Source organism: Malus sylvestris, chromosome 8 (assembly GCF_916048215.2).
Source record: "Malus sylvestris chromosome 8, drMalSylv7.2, whole genome shotgun sequence".
Lineage (NCBI taxonomy): Eukaryota > Viridiplantae > Streptophyta > Magnoliopsida > Rosales > Rosaceae > Malus > Malus sylvestris.
The window spans coordinates 27161906-27182618 of record NC_062267.1 but is presented as its reverse complement, the minus strand read 5'-3'; the positions used below and the strand labels follow the sequence as shown (position 1 = coordinate 27182618).

General features: G+C 39.6%; 1 protein-coding gene across 2 annotated transcripts; it reads right to left on the bottom strand.

Annotated features, from left to right (window-relative positions):
* Window positions 1–1227: 1227 nt before the first annotated feature.
* On the bottom strand, window positions 1228–20209 carry LOC126632700 (phosphatidylinositol-3-phosphatase SAC1-like). 2 transcript variants are annotated; one of them, XM_050303156.1, is made up of 16 exons: window positions 19953–20209; window positions 19678–19882; window positions 19415–19580; window positions 18343–18565; window positions 17836–17912; window positions 9272–9459; window positions 9057–9154; window positions 7954–8087; window positions 6993–7127; window positions 5056–5419; window positions 4402–4523; window positions 3850–3957; window positions 3472–3684; window positions 3121–3312; window positions 2541–2652; window positions 1228–1665 (listed from the first exon to the last, which is right to left on the bottom strand). In XM_050303156.1, the coding sequence occupies exons 1-16, from the start codon at window positions 20082–20084 to the stop codon at window positions 1417–1419; spliced, it is 2718 nt and encodes a 905-aa protein (XP_050159113.1). In that variant the 5' UTR covers window positions 20085–20209; the 3' UTR covers window positions 1228–1416. The 2 variants fall into 2 exon arrangements, with proteins under 2 accessions (XP_050159113.1, XP_050159114.1); XM_050303157.1 differs by having other exon boundaries at window positions 5056–5344.
* Window positions 20210–20713: the final 504 nt, after the last annotated feature.

Below are 20713 nucleotides of genomic sequence, written 5' to 3'. Positions count from 1 at the left end.
AGAGAGAGAGAGAGAGAGAGGGATTTTCCTATATTTTAGGGAAGGGTAAACTGTCGGTTTACCCCCTGAACTTTCACCTCACTTTCGATTTCCCCCCTGAACTTTTCTGTTCGAAAATTAAGGACTCAAACTAATTTTTTTAGCCAATTTGCCCCCTACCGTTAGTTTTTCATATATTCCATCCATATTTCCGTTAAGTGAGACCATGTGCATAACATGTAAGGATAGTTAAGTCATTTCAATTTAAAAATGATTAAAAACTAAAAATAAATAATAATAATAATTTTCCCTCTATTTTTTTCCGCTAATTCCTATTCTCAATTTTAATTTTCCCTCTCATTCCTATGCATGAGAAATAACATATGGTATTATTGTCTTCATAAGTAGCTAAGTTAATTTTTTTTTTTTGAAGCATGTACTACCATTTTTATTTTCTCTAACAAATTAATAATTTGACAAATGCTCATGGTGTTATTGTCTCAAAAGCAGTGCATTAATATAAGAAACATGTCTATAAAAAAGACTAGGGTTTCTTATATTAATGCACTGCTTTGGAGACAATAGCACCATTAGCATTTGTCAAATTATTAATTTGTTAGAGAAAATAAAAATTGTAGACAATAACACCATATGTCATTTCTCATGCATAGGAATGAGAGGGAAAAATAAAATCGAGGATAGGAATTAGCGGGAAAAAATAGAGGGAAAGTTTTGCTTTTTTTATTATTTTCAGTTTTTTAATCATTTTTAAGAGTAAAATAACTTAACTACCCTCACATGTTGTGCACATGGTCTCACTTAACGGAAATATGGATGGAATATATGAAAAACTAACGGTAGGGGGCAAATTGGCTAAAAAAATTAGTTTGAGTCCTTAATTTTCCAATGAAAAAGTTCAGGGGGGAAATCGAAAGTAAGGTGAAAGTTCAGGGGGTAAACCGACAGTTTACTCTTTAGGGAATGCTTCATTAAAAATGTAGCAAACCCCTCGCATCCCATAACCCTCCAAGTTCCAACCGAGAGATGAAAACATTGGAGTATTGTCGTGTATAAAACTGCCGCTGGCAGGCCTTCAACCAGCTCAAATAATCCCTCCCAGGTTTGCTTATGCCATGAAGTCCGATAACTCCTCTATATCAGATTCCCGGGCACCAACCACCCTAAACATGGACCCCTAACATGGAATATGAGGAGTTATCGGACTTCATGAAATTGGAAACTTGGAACTGATTTTGAACAAATTGTATTTACATATATTCACATGTTCGATTCTATAGCCATATAGCCATGTACATCGCACGATTTACTCAAAATATTTGCCTCTTACACTTCATTTATCTCTACGATTGCATTCATAGTTAAGAAACAATGGAAGAAACAAAAATCAAAAGTATACGCAATACCAAATATCTCTCTTCAAATCCTCTCAACTTTCTCTTCACCAATGATCCACCTCGTCAACCAGCTCGGATCTTCTGCTAACGATTTACACGATGCAGGGATGCTCCCGAGATCACTACTAATTTGGTCGTATTCCTTGAGGGCGGCTTCCATCTCTACCTCAACAGCTGCATCATCTACAATGTTAATTGTTCCCATATGAAGAGCATCAGCATAGTGCTTCTCCATTTCACGATCATTTTTGAAAGGCTCAATGCCAGTGCCCTGCACCTTGCAGCATTTCACAATATTAAGGAAATCAAATGCACCACATATGTGAGAAGTAGGAGAAAAAGAACATGTCCTCCAGGCCTAACTGGAACAAAAAGTATATTCTAAGCTCAATATACAAGAGTGTCAAACTTCGATGAAATATCGGAAAACCATGCAAGATGTAAAACTTCTATCGTGCATTTGAAAGAGATTCAGGTGTCTATTGGTGGTGAACAATGCCATTTTGTTTGGAAACCTGACATGATAATTGTGCTTCTATAGATGGATTTTAGAGTCAAAATCCCATTTCGGGATGCAGGGATTTCATTGTAGTAGGTGTTGTTTGAACCCTGAACTACAGACCGCAGACCAAAGCTTCAAGCCAGGGATCCGGCCATCAAACCCAACCACCCTAACATGGACCCCAGAATCCAAAAACAGATCACAGACGCAAATCCTAGGTCCCTGGCATGGGCCCCAAATCAAACCTCAAAATTAGGCCCCAATCCTTGATCCCTAAACTCTAAACCTCGTAACCAAACAACAATAGAGAAATCAGGGAGTTAATGGTTAACCGTTTATACAAATGTTAGCATTTTTTCTTTGTTTACTTTCAAGAAGTAAACTTCATTGAACTATGCCCAAACGGTACACTTCGATGTGCAGCATACAGACCTATCCGTTAACTAAAATGTTAACCTACAGGGTTCACCTACAGAAAGAAATTTATAATTATGTTTCTTCAATTTTCTGGTCAGAGAATGAAGTTAATGAACACAAAGACCAGAAAAAAGCACATTCATTATTTTGCACAAACTTATGTCAGACTTTAAACTTTAAAGGATATACCACACCTGTCCATGTTTGGAAAATTAGAAGTGCTATACCTGACATAACTCAGCATAGTGCTTATATATCTCACTGTTTTCATCTTGATCACCTAGCAGTGTCCCACCGTACCACCCATTGGTTTCATCTACTGATGTCATTGAAAGGTACCTTGGAATTGCAGCAGAGAAATACATGATCAACAAATACACTCCATACGATACCGCAGAGGCCTTTTATACGAAACTAAATATATGCATACAGATTGCTGGAAATCATGGAATAAAGAAATGAAACATTTATGATTCAACAGATTTTATCTGTGTATATGTAAATCTTTTTGTCTATGTAGTTGATGATGCCAACAAATAGTAACATAGAGTTCCCAAACATCTTAATTACCCAGATCAAACTACTCCATTATCAAAATTTCTTCTGCTATAGTTACTTTCTTTTATTATCCTTAACTTGGTTAGCACCCCACTTATATTAGAGGTTACGGTAATAACAACACTGTATAAGCCATCTACATAGAGATACAGAACACCTTCATGTTTCTGGAGATATTTAAGCAAAAGAAACAGACAAATGGGAGGTTCTCCTCCTGTGCCAATGTAAAAGCATTTCCATATAGCATACCTCTGGAAGATATCCTCCTCAGTATCATTGGCTTCAGATGCAAGCCAATTCAAGTCACAAAATCCATCAACCCCTGTCTCGTTATGGGATCCTCCATTACCGATTTCATGTGAAGTAACTTTTGGTGCAGAGCCACTTTCTTCGTATTTTCTCTGGCCAAAAAGCCAATTTGGGCTTTTCAACTGTATTTCACTGAAAAAGAAAAAAGAAAAGAATTCCAATGTTCAGTAACTACTACAAGAATTTGCCTTGGTTCCCAAGTGTACAGGATAACCTAAGACAGATGAATAATCAAATCACAATAGGATGCTAAACATAGGGGTAAAAACTGCTTAGGTTGAATATAATTACGCTGCATCAGGCGCCACACTTGAATTTGCAGTACTACCGCCTGGTCTTTGATCTGGTTCACTACAAAGTCTAACATCCTTTATTGAACTACATGTCCTTTCAATCAATTTATCAAAGGATGTCAACTTCATCCTCAAAAAATCTTCTCTGCAAGCAGGAATAGGGGCAAGAGTGTCTCCCATTCCTCCTAAGCGTGTATCATTTCCTTGTGAACTGAAAAGTTGAAAATCAAGAATCTTATTGTAAAAAATGGGAGATTAAAATGAAACATTAACTTCACAGAAGACTTGGAAAAACCGATTGGGACAGGTAATTGTAGATGTACAAGGTGCATAGACATGTACAAAGGTCACCAATTCTAGATACATAGAGATTTACCACACATCAAAGAGAGGGTCATCAATTCCAGATACATGAAGATAGTAATCAGAATCCAGCTCCCAGAGAGCAGGTTTCCCTTCCTGTGGTTTGAAGTAACCCAAAAATCTGGTAAAACCCACAAAAAGATCAAGGTATTAGAACCTTTTTTTTAAGGCAAAAGACGGTATAACAATGTGCAATATAGCATTGTATAGTAAATTACAACACAGAGAGATATAATACAGTACAACATAATATGACATACTATAATACAACATCGTTTCAATGTGAAATAATACAACATAAAGTTACACTTCCTCGAGACATTCAAAACACAATATACAACTACTGCAGCAACACAACGAGTTCACATATGCAGAGATGCATCTATTTCTTAATGCAGAATGGAGAAGCTAATGATCAAGATCAATCAGTATATTTTATTTTATCTGAATTGGTGGAGATCGTAGTAGGTAATAAGCCTCATCTGTTGCTACAGGAAAGAGCAGGTAATACTTAAAAATAGAAAAATAAATTTCATTAGAAACTATAAGAGAGATGAACAAATACAAATTTATGGCGTCTTGCTTTTCACCATCAGTGTAAGCATTGCTGTAGTATCGCTTAATAGAGTTCAGGAACTCTCTTGATTGGGTTGTAGCTTTCCACTTTCCCTGCCTCTCAGGAAATACCTAGCATTCGTTATAAGGAAAAGGTTTCAGGAAGAAAAAATAAAGATAAATATGAATTTGAAATCTATCTATACGCATGTGCGCACATACTTCTTACACAAGCACATACAAACAGAGAAACATAAATATATTAAATATTTGTTGTAGATTGCATCAAAAGGTGGACTCCTTGTCCACTACATGAATTATACTATTATTGTTTATATGTCTTTATAAACTTCTCAAGAAAAACCTAAGATGAGAGGACCACATTGTTAACACCCACCCTACAATGTGGTGAAATGATCCGAACCGTCTTTCAGGTTCCCCAATCAAGGATGATCCTCACCCAATGTCCGTCTATCGGAAGCATTATATTCATCTTTTTATTTCACCACAATGTGATTTTTTTTTCCTTTTCAGTGGACATCTTATTAGAGTTATAGAGGTTTCTTTTGTTTTTAACTTCGCGTTAGAAATATAGGGGTTGATCTATCACATCAAGTAACTGATAATATGCATACTCTAACCCAAGAAGAAAATAAGAACATACGGTGTTGTGAGCTGCAGAGCCACCATACTGCTGTGCAAGAGCGTCTCCCATGCTCTGGTACATATCCATGAGAGCTGCAGCAATAGTGCTATCAGGATCCACTTTGGGCAGATTTGTCAAACCCATTGCATGAAGTTGGCGGCCTAGAGCTGCAAGGCCATAAGCATACTGGGCAACATTTGTACGATCCAAACAATCAATACAATTCGTGCGCAGAACACCGCTTTGAAAATGTGGTGGTTCACCACTAAAATTATCATTTTTCTTCTGTTGCATAATATCAGATTCCCTGTCCCGATTAACAGAAGAATTTAGAGTTTCATTACTGCTTTCAAACCTTGGAACGTCCCCAGCGTTTGCAATTCTGATTTAAAAGAAATACTCGTTCAGTCTTATACGGTTATACCAGAGTTAATTAGTACGTAAAACAATTGACTCATTTTGAAATAATTCTTCCATGTACTGGAGTGTTCTAAAATCACTGTTAAGGTGCTCTGTACCAGGCCACAGGTTTAATATGATAGAAATACATCATCATCAAGAACCATGACGTTTCTCCACATAAATATCTACATAAACAGTCCACAACTAATTGATGGCCGTCATACGTCTCAGTCCTAATAGAAGTAGTTAGCCTTATTTTTCTTATTATCAGCAATTCAGATTGCAATTATTATATGACTTCTTTATCATTATCTTAGCATAACAATATAATGAATTGAAGATCAGTTCATACTTCATACGGAAATGTTAAAATTTTAGATAATGCAAAAACTATCACCTTTAATCATATTTATCCGTGGAAAAAAATTGAGAACATGTAACATAGAGAAATTTTACAATATAAAAAGGATTTTTACTTGCCAATCATTTACACTTCAGATGTCATGAGGATATTTTATATGCTTCTAATTTCTAACAAAAGCAGTACACAATTCTTATTATAACAAAAGCAGTTTTACAAACACCCAAACAGGGCCTACAAGCAAGAAGATTGTATCACAAAGAAAACTAATTCTCCCTGGAACAAAAATTTGGCGCTCACTTGCACCATAGCACCTAATTTCTGCATTAGATGAATGACCAACTGAGCTGTTGAACTGAACCAGCACCAATTGGGTTATATCAGGATCCATGTTGGTTATGGAGGACTAGATTTGTTCGGGCGTGCTTTGAACAGTGCCAAAGTGCTTCTAAAGTGTATGATTTAAATATAAACAGGTACAATTTTGAGTTTAGAGAAGCATTTTACTGCTTCTTTAAGAAGAACTTTATAAATTTTCTGTGGAAGTGCCTCCAACAAAATATGCATGAAGCACTTGAGTTTTTTAAATGCTTCTAAATTTCTAATAAAAGCAGTACAAACAAAAGTACATTACTCCGTATAGAAGTACTCCCAACCAAACCCTATAAGTAAGAAGTTCACAGTAAAGCAAGATTGTGTTTCCTCAATAGGATGTCTGGCACCTGTCTGCCTGCTAAAACTTATCTGATACAATTTGATTCAAGGATAACAATCTAAGTGCAATGGAGATCTGGAACCAATCTTGAGAATACAGTTAGCAAATCACTGAACCAGCAAATATTGGGGTAGATCAATGATTCAATATTTATAATTGTGCATTGTTTACTGGAGAACCAGCATGAAAGAATTGGAAAAAAAGGGTGTAACTTCAAAATATAGCATGCATGAACTGTAACTCTTATTAATAGACATGTCACCAGAAATATGCATGGAAATCAGAATGGTCGTACCCAGTGCACAAGGCTCCCGCTTTATGCATGGAAATCAGAAATTAGGCTAAACTGTACAACTAGTGTTACAACTTCATTTTATTTTCCCAATACAAAAAGGACTGTGATTCATATCTATGATATGATTCCATCATTCCAATAACAATTGCAAAAACTAAGAAACCAACATAAAAATTGCATACCTTCCCGTGCTTGTCCGACTTAATTGATTGAGCCTCCGTTTAACAACGCTAGGTTTGCCACTGTAGTAAAAACCAGTCAAATCAAGCGCCTCACTTGCCACAGCACCCAAAACTGCTAAAACATTGGCAGACTTGCTTTGGAAGCAGAAAAGATAGAGAACCGTTAGACCGAAGAAAACAAATATAAACACAAACAGTTAGAGATGGTTGAATTGAAAGCATTGCAGAGATATCTATTGCTAAATAAGTCTACTTCTTAGCAAGGTAAAAATGTGGGAGCAAAATGATGTATACCTATGTAAATGATATATACATGGACATAATAAATACATATACAAATCTGCAAGCCTATGAAACAGAATTAGTCATTCTTTATATGGAGAATTGGATACCAATATGGCCCGATACGTATCAAATACTCCAAATGGATCAATACAATTCCGTAAAGAATTCCTAGGTCTTGAAGAAGAATCCACTCCCCCACAATACTATGCGTATGTCTTATTTCAGTTGTGTGGGGCTCCTATAATGGTTCATGTAAAGGAAAAAGAATTTTGGTTCAATTGTGCTTACTGGTTTTTGACAAAACAAAAAAGGGGAATATGCTTTTCATACTTTTTTATGATTGCAACCAACCATAAAAGACAAAAAAAACATAGAACTAGCCTGCACCACACCAGATAGGGATGCAGTTTACCCTATTCTCATAAATATATATATACACACACACATATACATATGATACAGCATTTTTTTTATTCCCCTATCCTTATTCTAGTTTTAGGAGACTTTTTGTATGGTATTTAATCATGTATCCTATATCTATCTGTGCATCATAGGTGTGTGTGTCTGTGTCCACTTTGCCAAAAAAAGCAAGGTCGTACCCAGTGCACAAGGCTCCCGCTTTACGCAGCAAAAAAAGAAAAAAACACAAAAGGAAAATGAAAATTCAACTGGCTACCTTTTTGCAAACTTGTGAAAGTCCCAGTGAATAAATTTAAGATGGTTTTCTTCCGAAAATATTTGATTCAAGTACCCAACTGCACTTGCAAACTCACGCCTCAGCATCATTTCTCGAGGCCTTTTTTCGACAGTCTACAATAAAATTGCATGACACATGAAACGAAAAATAAGAAGAAAAAAATTGCATGATGGGAAACTGATAAATATAGCTTAACTTGTAATGCCAGCAAAATATTTATCTCTATGTATGCATGTATCCAGAGTAGGCTACAAGTCAAATAGTGCTTATAAAAGAATTCGGCACCAAAAATATTTTTACCAATTAACATCCTCGTAACCGCAACCTCCCTATGACACAGACACAGACACAGACACAGACACGCACACGAGTAGAAAACTCAATCACTGTAGATCAGAAGCACAGAAAAAATCATCAACTTATACTGAACATCAGAGAGATGTGAGAAACAAGAGATGCATTCTATTTTCAATATTGCCCCACAATATTACACCATACTTACACAATCCTCAAATAGCTACAACTCATTCTATAAATAACCAAATTTATTAAATAGAGGATCTACTATGTGGCGACAGCTATCACATAAATATTAGCCCCTGCAGAATAGATGCACAGTAAACTAATGTTTCTCTCGTACAACAGGAAGACTTATAAAACCTCACTTTTAACTATTAACCAGAAACTTCGGCATCATTGTCAGAATTTTCTAGTTTTGTATTCTTTCTCTTCCTACTAGTTTATTAGAGTTTACATAGGTTGGCTGAAAAAATTGCATAGGTTGTTTATGGTAAATATCCAATAACCAACTAGCTCTCGGTCTAGTGGTATATCCCTTCCCAATGTTGGAAAAGGTACAACATAATGAAACAAGGGGGTGTTTCATAATGATCTGAATTGCACATTTATTGAATCCCCCACCCCCATTTAATTAAAACGAAAACAAGAAGAATAAAATAGTAATTGGTCATCCAACACATAAAAATGTTGTCCCATCGCATGCAGTAATATAGTAAAGAGTAACGACTAACAATAAACGTTGTCCCAGCATCTGTTCAGAAGCCATTTAGAAATAAACAAACCTTGATCAAATTAAGCACAATAACTGGGTTGCCATATCTCATTGCCAGGTCTTCAAAATGTAGTTTGGTAGCTTGATATGTGGGGTCATATCTCTGTACTAAAGTCAGAATAAAAACATGCAAAAAATGATTAATTCCAATGACCCTTGTAACAATGTATGTGACATGTAGCATATGATTCAGAACGAATGAAATTAATATGCATCTGTTCTTACATATAATATCAGGCTTAGGACTAAGTCTCGAAGCTTCTTGTGACCAGAAAAGGGGAATCGAGCCACGCATCTGGACAACAGAACTCATTTTTCCTTTGCATGAGCCAGCTTCTTCATCGAGGATTATCTGCTCTGTCTCAACATCATTTGCAACCCTTCCCCTATCATTCACTCCCCTTTTCAAGTAACTGCAACACAATCGAAAACATGATTAATACAAGAAATTTCTGTATCTCAAAACATTACCAAAGCTAATACCAGTGAAATTTCACCCTCAAAACAAAAAACTCGAACCTTTTCTTAAATTAAAGAAAAATGTATAGCTGAAAATTTTTGACTTTTGTTTTTATATGCCATGTGGACAGCTATGTGAATCAACAACAACAACAACAAAGCCTTTTCCCACTAAGTGGGGTCGGCTATATGAATCCTAGAACGCCATTGCGCTCGGTTTTGTGTCATGTCCTCCGTTAGATCCAAGTACTCTAAGTCTTTTCTTAGAGTCTCTTCCAAAGTTTTCCTAGGTCTTCCTCTACCCCTTCGGCCCTGAACCTCTGTCCCGTAGTCACATCTTCGAACCGGAGCGTCAGTCGGCCTTCTTTGCACATGTCCAAATCACCAGAGCCGATTTTCTCTCATCTTTCCTACAATTTCGGCTACTCCTACTGTACCTCGGATATCCTCATTCCCAATCTTATCCTTTCTCGTGTGCCCACACATCCCACGAAGCATCCTCATCTCCGCTACACCCATTTTGTGTACGTGTTGATGCTTCACCACCCAACATTCTCTGCCATACAACATCGCTGGCCTTATTGCCGTCCTATAAAATTTTCCCTTGAGCTTCAGTGGCCTACGACGGTCACACAACACGCCGGATGCACTCTTTCCATCCAGCTCGTATTCTATGGTTGAGATCTCCATCTAATTCTCCGTTCTCTTGCAAGATAGATCATAGGTAACGAAAACGGTCGCTTTTTGTGATCTTCGCTAGATTGCTCCGGTCATTAGTGTGGATAAGTATATAAATGGATAGAGATAGGAAAGCAAACACAAGATGTACGTGGTTCACCCAGATTGGCTACGTCCACGGAATAGAAGAGTTCTCATTAATTGTGAAGGGTTTACACAAGTACATAGGTTCAAGCTCTCCTTTAGTGAGTACGAGTGAATGATTTAGTACAAATGACATTAGGAAATATTGTGGGAGAATGATCTCGTAATCACGAAACTTCTAAGTATCGGAGTGTGGTGTCGTCTTGACTTGCCTTATCTGTCTCATAGGTAGATGTGGCATCTTCTCTGGAAGTACTCTTCCTCCATCCAGGGGTGGTATCTTTAACTGGTGGAGATGCACAAGGTAATGTATCAATTTCACTTGAAGCTTACTTGTAGTTTCAGGCTTGGTCAAGCGCGATACAAACCATGTAGTAGGAGTCCCCCAAGTCGCCGAGCTAGGGGGTCTGCTGAAAGAGGTGACAGACAAGGTAAGCAATCAGAGCTCCGACTGATTGTTCACCTTCTCCCCATCTTGCAGCAGCATGAAGGATAAAGAGAAGAAAAATGAGAAGAGATGATATGAGATACTTTTGCTTTTGAAGAAGTAACTTTCCACAGGCTTATTCTTGAACTGAGCTGGAGGGTTTTCTGGTTTCCTCCAGAGTATAAGGCCGACTGAAGAATTTGAGGGTCAAAACAAGTCCATCAAATCTAGAGTACGTTCCACCCTGCTGATATGGGATACTTTTGCTTTTAACAGAGTAATGGATGTATCGGCACGTGTGCTGTTACGCTTGTCTCCACATGCTTCCTTGTATCCTTCGCACTTGCCCTATCTGTTCCTCAAGCAGATGCGGAATCTTCCCTGGAAACATAAGATGTTGAAGATGAGTACTCGAGAGCAATGCCAGGTAAGTAATCAGGTAAGGGGTTCCAGGCAGTCAGTTCCTGGCTGGAAGCTTGATTCCAAGTGCTGACTGATTGCTCTCTTTCTCCTTGTCTTGCAGGTAAAAACAAGGTCAAAAGAAAAAACAGGGAAAAAGCATGATATGGGATACTCTTGCTTTTAACCCTGATGATATGAGATATTCTTGCTCTAGTATAGCTTGTTTGCAGAGGTATTATCGGGGGGAAAGAAAGCTGAATATTTCGAAAGGCTTTGTTGGGAGTGCCCTCTCAGATATGATGAAGGGTTGAGCATTTTTGCAGGTCTGCCTGTCCGTTGGGGATGGAGGTCGACATATATAGGAGTCTCCCTAACAACAAGTAGTAATGCTATTCCTTTACCCTGCTTGGTCATAGCACGGTAGTGGGAGCTGCCAGTTTCACATGTTTTAACTCTGTCAGAGCACTTTGAAAAAGTGGTCTGTGGTATCTGGCTCTCGAGATTCGGAGAACGATGCCTCTTCGATTTTTGAGAAAGCAATCATGTTGGGGGTCTGACTCTCGAGATTCGGAGAGCAATGTCTCTTCGATTTTTGAGGAAGTAATCATGTTGGGAGTCTGGCTCTCGAGATTCGGAGGGCGGTGCCTCTTCGATTTTGGAGCAAGCAATCTTGTTGGGAGTGTTGTCTCGAATGTGAGTAAAGGTTGGACATGTTTGCTAGTCTACCTTGCCACGAAGCACAAAGGTTGACACATAGGGACTTTCCAATTATCCAGCAATGGTACTGTTCCTTTACCCTCTCTTCGATTTTGAGAAAGTAGTCATGTTGGGAGTCTGGCTCTCGAGATTCGGAGGACGGTGCCTCTTCGATTTTGGAGCAAGCAATCTTGTTGGGACTGTTTTCTCGAATGTGAGTAAAGGTTGGGCATGTTTGCTAGTCTACCTTGCCACGAAGCACAGAGGTTGACACACAAGGACTTTCCAATTATCCAGCAGTGGTACTGTTCCTTTACCCTTGTGGGTAATAATATGGTAGCTAGACCTTCAAAATTTATGTGTCTAAACTTTGTTAGTGCTGTTTCTTTGCTATTCTTTTACCTTTCTTGGTCAGAGCGATGTAGTGGGAGCTGCAAGCTTCACGTGCTCAACTTTGGCAGAGAACTTTGGCAAAGTGATCTGTGGTACCCATGAGTTATTGTTGCGTGTGGGAAGTGGGTGATTGAACAGTAAGATTCATGTGCTTTCTACTTCACCAGAAGTCTTCGACAGAATGCCCATAATTTCTGCAAAGCTGAGTGTGCGTGTGACAGGTGCTGACAAGGCTAGAAAAGTAGGTGCCTCTTTGATTTCTGAGATCGGCCCTCGTGGTCTCTGAGCAGCCCAGCTTTTGAGAAAGCGAGCGCCTCTTCGATTGATTCGGAGAACGGTGCCTCACCGATTTTTGAGAAAGCAATCATGCTGGGGGTCTGGCTCTCGAGATTCGGGGAGCAGTGTCTCTTCGATTTTTGAGAAAGTAATCATGTTGGGAGAGTGGCTCTCGAGATTCGGAGGGCGGTGCCTCTTCGATTTTGGAGCAAGCAATCTTGTTGGGAGTGTTTTCTCGAATGTGAGTAAAGGTTGGGCATGTTTGCTAGTCTACCTTGCCACGAAGCACAGAGGTTGACACACAGGGACTTTCCAATTATCCAGCAATGGTACTGTTCCTTTACCCTCTCTTCGATTTTTAAGAAAGTAGTCATGTTGGGAGTCTGGCTCTTTAGATTCGGAGGACGGTGCCTCTTCGATTTTGGAGCAAGCAATCTTATTGGGAGTGTTTTCTCGAATGTGAGTAAAGGTTGGGCATGTTTGCTAGTCTACCTTGCCACGAAGCACAGAGGTTGACATACATGGACTTTCCAATTATCCAGCAGTGGTACTGTTCCTTTACCCTTGTGGGTAATAATATGGTAGCTAGACCTTCAAAATTTATGGGTCTAAACTTTGTTAGTGCTGTTTCTTTGCTATTCTTTTACCCTTCTTGGTCAGAGCGATGTAGTGGGAGCTGCAAGCTTCACGTGCTCAACTTTGGCAGAGAACTTTGGCAAAGTTATCTGTGGTACCCATGAGCTATTGTTGCGTGTGGGAAGTGGGTGATTGAACAGTAAGATTCATGTGTTTTCTACTTCCCCAGAAGTCTTTGACAGAATGCCCATAATTTCCGCAAAGCTGAGTGTGCGTGTGACAGGTGCTGACAAGGCTGGAAAAGTAGGTGCCTCTTCGATTTCTGAGATCGGCCCTCGTGGTCTCTAGGGAGCCCAGCTTTTGAGAAAGCGAGCGCCTCTTCGATTTCTGAGATCGGCCTTCGTGGTCTTTGAGCAGCCCAACTTTTGAGAAAGCAAACGGCTCTTCGATTTCTGAGATCAACCCTCGTGATCTCTAAGCAGCCCAGCTTTTGAGAAAGCAAACGCCTCTTCGATTTCTGAGCAGGCGCCTCTTTGATTTCTGAAGCTCCGTCGAGTGCAGATTTTTATAGGGGCTGGCATTAAGTTCCAAAGCACACTTGAATCTCCACCAGTAGAAGCTTCATTCTTGCACTTCTAAGATCTTGATTTGTCCGACCTCTTCTCTCTTCAACACCTTTGAAAATGTCTGGCCCCTCCGACCGTCGTTTTGACTTGAACCTTGTTGAAGAGGCAGCCCCGCCTTCTCCAGACAACATATGGCGCCCATCCTTCGTCTCCCCAACTGGTCCTCTTACCGTTGGGGATTCCGTGATGAAGAATGATATGACCGCTGCGGTGGTGGCCAGGAACCTTCTCACTCCCAAAGATAACAGACTACTTTCCAAACGGTCTGATGAGTTAGCTGTTAAGGATTCGCTGGCTCTCAGTGTTCAGTGTGCAGGTTCTGTGTCTAATATGGCACAACGCCTATTTGCTCGAACCCGCCAAGTTGAATCATTGGCGGCTGAAGTGATGAGTCTCAAACAGGAGATTAGAGGGCTCAAGCATGAGAATAAACAGTTGCACCGGCTCGCACATGACTATGCTACAAACATGAAAAGGAAGCTTGACCAGATGAAGGAAACTGATGGTCAGGTTTTACTTGATCATCAGAGATTTGTGGGTTTGTTCCAAAGGCATTTATTGCCTTCGTCTTCTGGGGCTGTACCGCGTAATGAAGCTCCAAATGATCAACCTCTGATGCCTCCTCCTTCTAGGGTTCTGTCCAGTACTGAGGCTCCAAATGATCCCCCTCCGGTGCCTTCTCTTTCTGGGGCTCTACCGACTGCTGAGACTTCTCCTAAGCAACCTTTGTGAAGGCTCCCTCTTGTGTGTTTATTTTGACTCATGTATATGTACATATTTGTAGCTTATCGGGGATATCAATAAATAAGCTTTCCTTCATTTCAACGTATTGTGTTAAATACACCAAAGCCTTCTTCGCTAAGTTCTTTGAATTTTCTTTTGTTGAAGCTTGTATGTTGAAGCTTTCTGAGTGGAGCATGTAGGTTGGGGTAGTGTTCCCTTAATTTCCCGAGTGAGGAAAACTTCTTGGTTGGAGACTTGGAAAATCCAAGTCACTGAGTGGGATCGGCTATATGAATCTTAGAACGCCATTGTGCTCGATCCTGTGTCATGTCCTTCGTTAGATCCAAGTACTCTAAGTCTTTTCTTAGAGTCTCTTCCAAAGTTTTCCTAGGTCTTCCTCTACCCCTTCGGCCCTGAACCTCTGTCCCATAGTCGCATCTTCTAATCGGAGCGTCAGTAGGCCTTCTTTGCACATGTCCAAACCACCGTAACCGATTTTCTCTCATCTTTCCTTCAATTTCGGCTACTCCTACTTTACCCCGGATATCCTCATTCCTAATCTTATCCTTTCTCGTGTGCCCACACATCCAACGAAGCATCCTCATCTCCGCTACACCCATTTTGTGTACGTGTTGATGTTTCACCGCCCAACATTATGTGCCATACAGCATTGCCGGCCTTATTGCCGTCCTATAAAATTTTCCCTTGAGCTTCAGTGGCATACGGCGGTCACACAACACGCCGGATGCACTCTTCCACTTCATCCATCCAGCTTGTATTCTATGGTTGAGATCTCCATCTAATTCTCCGTTCTTTTGCAAGATAGATCCTAGGTAACGAAAACGGTCGCTCTTTGGTATTTCTTGATCTCCGATCCTCACCCCTAACTCGTTTTGGCCTCCATTTGCACTGAACTTGCACTCCATATATTCTGTCTTTGATCGGCTGAGGCGAAGACCTTTAGATTCCAACACTTCTCTCCAAAGGTTAAGCTTTGCATTTACCCCTTCCTGAGTTTCATCTATCAACACTATATCGTCTGCGAAAAGCATACACCAAGGAATATCATCTTGAATATGTCCTGTTAACTCATCCATTACCAACGCAAAAAGGTAAGGACTTAAGGATGAGCCTTGATGTAATCCTACAGTTATGGGAAAGCTTTCGGTTTGTCCTTCATGAGTTCTTACGGCGGTCTTTGCTCCTTCATACATATCCTTTATAGCTTGGATATATGCTACTCGTACTCCTTTCTTCTCTAAAATCCTCCAAAGAATGTCTCTTGGGACCCTATCATACGCTTTTTCCAAATCTATAAAGACCATGTGTAAATCCTTTTTCCCATCTCTATATCTTTCCATCAATCTTCGTAAGAGATAGATTGCCTCCATGGTTGAGCGCCCTGGCATGAACCCGAATTGGTTGTCCGAAACCCGTGTCTCTTGCCTCAATCTATGCTCAATGACTCTCTCCCAGAGCTTCATTGTATGACTCATTAGCTTAATACCCCTATAGTTCATGCAATTTTGTACGTCGCCCTTATTCTTGTAGATAGGCACCAAAGTGCTCGTTCGCCACTCATTTGGCATCTTCTTCGTTTTCAAAATCCTATTGAAAAGGTCAGTGAGCCATGTTATACCTGTCTCTCCCAAAACTTTCCACACTTCGATTGGTATATCGTCTGGGCCTATTGCTTTTCTATGCTTCATCTTCTTCAAAGCTACAACCACTTCTTCCTTCCGGATTCGACGATAAAAGGAGTAGTTTCTACACTCTTCTGAGTTACTCAACTCCCCTAAAGAAGCACTCATTTCATGTCCTTCATTGAAAAGATTATGAAAATAACCTCTCCATCTGTCTTTAACCGCGTTCTCTGTAGCAAGAACCTTTCCATCCTCATCCTTGATGCACCTCACTTGGTTTAGGTCCCTTGTCTTCTTTTCCCTTGCTCTAGCTAGTTTATAGATATCCAACTCTCCTTCTTTGGTATCTAGTCGTTTATACATATCGTCGTAAGCCGCTAACTTAGCTTCTCTGACAGCTTTCTTCGCCTCTTGCTTCGCTTTTCTATACCTTTCACCATTTTCATCGGTCCTCTCCTTGTATAAGGCTTTACAACATTCCTTCTTAGCCTTCACCTTTGTTTGTACCTCCTCATTCCACCACCAAGATTCCTTTTGGTGTGGGGCAAAGCCCTTGGACTCTCCTAATACCTCTTTTGCTACTTTTCGGATACAACTAGCCATGGAATCCCACATTTGGCTAGCTTCCCCCTCTCTATCCCACACACATTGGGTGATTACCTTCTCTTTGAAAATGGCTTGTTTTTCTTCTTTTAGATTCCACCATCTAGTTCTTGGGCACTTCCAAGTCTTGTTCTTTTGTCTTACTCTTTTGATATGTACATCCATCACCAACAAGCGATGTTGATTAGCCACGCTCTCTCCTGGTATAACTTTGCAATCCTTACAAGTTATACGATCCCCTTTCCTCATTAGAAGAAAATCTATTTGTGTTTTTGACGACCCACTCTTGTAGGTGATCACATGTTCTTCTCTCTTCTTAAAGAAGGTGTTGGCTAAGAAGAGATCATATGCCATTGCAAAATCCAAGATAGCTTCCCCATCCTCGTTTCTCTCCCCAAAACCATGGCCACCATGAAAACCTCCATAGTTGCCTGTCTCCCTGCCCACGTGTCCATTTAAATCTCCTCCTATAAATAACTTCTCCGTCTGAGCAATTCCTTGCACCAAGTCTCCAAGATCTTCCCAAAATTTCTCCTTCGAACTCGTATCCAACCCTACTTGAGGTGCGTACGCACTAATCACATTGACAAGTTCTTGTCCTATTACAATCTTGATTGCCATGATTCTATCTCCTACCCTCTTGACATCTACAACATCTTGTACCAAGGTCTTGTCCACGATGATGCCAACACCGTTTCTCGTTCTATTTGTGCCCGAATACCAAAGTTTAAACCCTGAGTTTTCTAGATCCTTTGCCTTACTACCAACCCACTTAGTTTCTTGTAGGCACATAATATTTATCCTTCTCCTCACCATAACTTCCACTACTTCCATAGATTTTCCCGTTAAGGTTCCTATATTCCACGTTCCTAAACGCATTTTGCTCTCTTGAACTCTACCCTTCTGTCCTAGCTTCTTCACCCTCCCCCGTCTAATAGGATCAAAGTACTTCTTTTGTGTGTCCCGGGTAAAGTTGATAGGAGCATATGCTCCCAAACAACTTTGAGTGGAGTCGTTCGAAAAGAAGTTTCTATGGCCCCCTTGCTCATTTAACACTGCATCCGGGTGCCGATGGAGATACAGCTATGTGAATAATTAGAAAAAATGAAGATGGTGTGGTGTGATATTCAAACTACCACATACCGTGTTCCTGCGAAATGCCGAGAGCGTCTAGAGACCAGAGAAACACTGAAGTCCCTACCAAAGATTGATAGCCTAATCTGCCATAACGAAGTAAAATAAACTTAATCGAGATATTTAACATCTTCAGTTAAGAAGTTTTTCTTTTCAAAGAAGACACAAGTTTTATCTAGAAAAAACATAAAGAAATACAAGAAACATGGGCGACCAGTCCATCAGACACCTAAAGCATCAGTCAAAAAGCCTAAACTCATAAATCCCTCGGCAAAAGGTAAATACATATGTAGCATGGGAAGTAAATACACAAGATATAAGTTCACTAAAAAAGAATAGATATGGTATAACCAAATTGTTTCGGTTAAAATGTAGAGTAAATCGAAAACAATGTCCTTTTCGGCCGGCTAAAACTGTCTATGGGTTCCGCTAACCAAAACAATCTCCTTACCACGCACATACAGTGAGAGAGAGAGAGAGAGAGAGAGAGAGAGATTGCGTGTGTGTGTTTCATACCTGCTTAAAATGGCCATGCACCAATGCTATTGTCCAGATTGTGTTATTGCACCTTGATCGAATAGCTTGTGTTAGATAGGCATTCCATACAAATATATTATCATACGGCATCCCTTCTTCGCCCATTGATAACACATTCTTTTGCAATCTCTGCATTATAGGATACGTGTAACTATAGAAAAAATCTTTGGTCAAATCAACACTGGATAGAAGTTTCTTGTACCTACAATTAAGAATGAAAAATATAAGTAAATTCTATAGAAGTTGAATTAGGAAGTATATTAGTTGGTGACCATGAAGTTGAGTAAAATTAAGCATTCAGAGTCCCGTTACAATATATTTTTCCGTTTTAGATATGAAACAATTAAATAATGGAGGGAACACTCCTTAGCCCATCCACAAGTGGGATATTAAGTAAAACAGAAGTCTATGCATTTTCCAATGATCACAGATTAACTGCATAGTTCTCACATTAAAGGTATCCACAGCTTATGGCATTTGCTTCGCCAGTAACTTTCTAACATCAAATTCACACCCTTCTCCATTTACTATCCTAAGTTACTGGAGGTCACCTAACCCCTTCCCAATCCAACTTCCACGTAGTCACTACGAGAAATCATTAGCAGTGTCATTCGTGAACAGTATATTTGTACAACCATGACTTTGTCCATCTAAGCAAATAAAGGTAAACCCCCAAAGCAAACTCTCTCACTCCTCTAACAGGACACTAATAAATATAAGTCAGGGTTTCTTTCTTCCATGTGTTAAGGAACACTGGTGTAATAATGACTCAAGGAGCCTCATAAAACTTTGAAGAAAAAGTTCACACCGTCGGGACCCTTGTTGGGTAACCTCACCCTTCCTATCTTATTCTTTCAGGTACTCTTTATGGCCTCTTGGTAGTATGCAAGCCCGATGTATGAAACCCTGGTGACAGGCCATGCTGATTATACGATTAAAATAACCCACTGACCGTATATCTCTAATCAAATCAAATATATGTCTGCCACATTTATGCTATCATTTAACAATCCAGACAACAGAGAAACATGAAAACAAGGGAGAAAATTACCGCAACTCGGTCTTAGAATGAGCAACATCAGTTTGAATCGTGACGTGCGGAATAGTAACCAACTGGCTCTCATCTATGCTATAAATCGCATGACCACATATGCTTCCTATTTGGCGACGCTTGGTGACCAAAACCAAGTAATACGATTCCAGAAACTTAATGCAACCTACCAAAAACACCAAAACCCCATACACAGAGTAAATACAAACACACAAGCAGGTAGTTCATAAATCTCTAGTAAAATTGAGGTCTAAGACACTGACCGGCGATCCCGAAAACCTTGGCGACAAAAGTAAGGCCGCCGGTGGCGCGATTTCCCTCGGCGATTCGCTGCAGCAGGCTCTTGATCTCCTGCGGCGAGTACACAACCGGGTCTTCGCTGATATTCAAATCGTCGGGCTCCGAGCGGTCGATTTTCAAGACCCGGAAGAAGCGCTTGTTCTGATCGCTTCCGATCAAGTAAAATCGCTGGAATTGAGAGCGTCAATTGGAGAGGAATGAAGAATTCGAGCGAGAGAGAGTGTGAAGAATCGGTTACCTGTCTGGTCTCGTAGAGCTTGAATTTTTCGAGGGAGTAGGAGTTGGGGTCGGCATCGAAGTCGGGGTGGACTTTGGCGGAGGAACGGACGTATTGGGGAATACTGGGCTTCGACTTGTCAGGTTTCACCATTTCTGCACTGCGTATGGAGGAAATGGAAATTGCCGGTTTCGGTTGAATATATGTATAGTGTTCGATTTGGAAGCTGGAAAAGTGTGCTCTGCTTATTTGTCAGACAATTCGGTTCGGTGCGAATCTGTTGAAATTTATTATTAAAATTATAATATTCAGTTTATATCGGTTTTATTCAGTTTACGGTTCAAAAAAAAAAATATATATATATATACTAATTAATAAAACGCTCATTATCAACCAAAATCTTATGAAATTATCAGTTTAATCCTTTAATTAAAACAGAACATAAATAAAAAATATGAAGCAGAAATATAATTTCATACAACCAAATTTTGCTGTTTTTTTTCAAAGTCTCACTTACATGTAATACTAACATATTTCTAATAAAAAATTAAAATAAAAAAAAATAAAAAAACTTCTCACTCCCACATTCTCTATCACTCTCTTCCTCTCTACTATTTCAAAAACAAAAATAAAAAATTTTCTCACACACTTTGTGTGCGCCCATATGCGTATGTGTGTGTGTATATATATATATATTCATTCGTATCTTCTATCTTCAATTTCTCACACACTTTGTGTGTGCCCATATGCTAGTATGTATGTATGTTTGTGTGTGTGTGTAT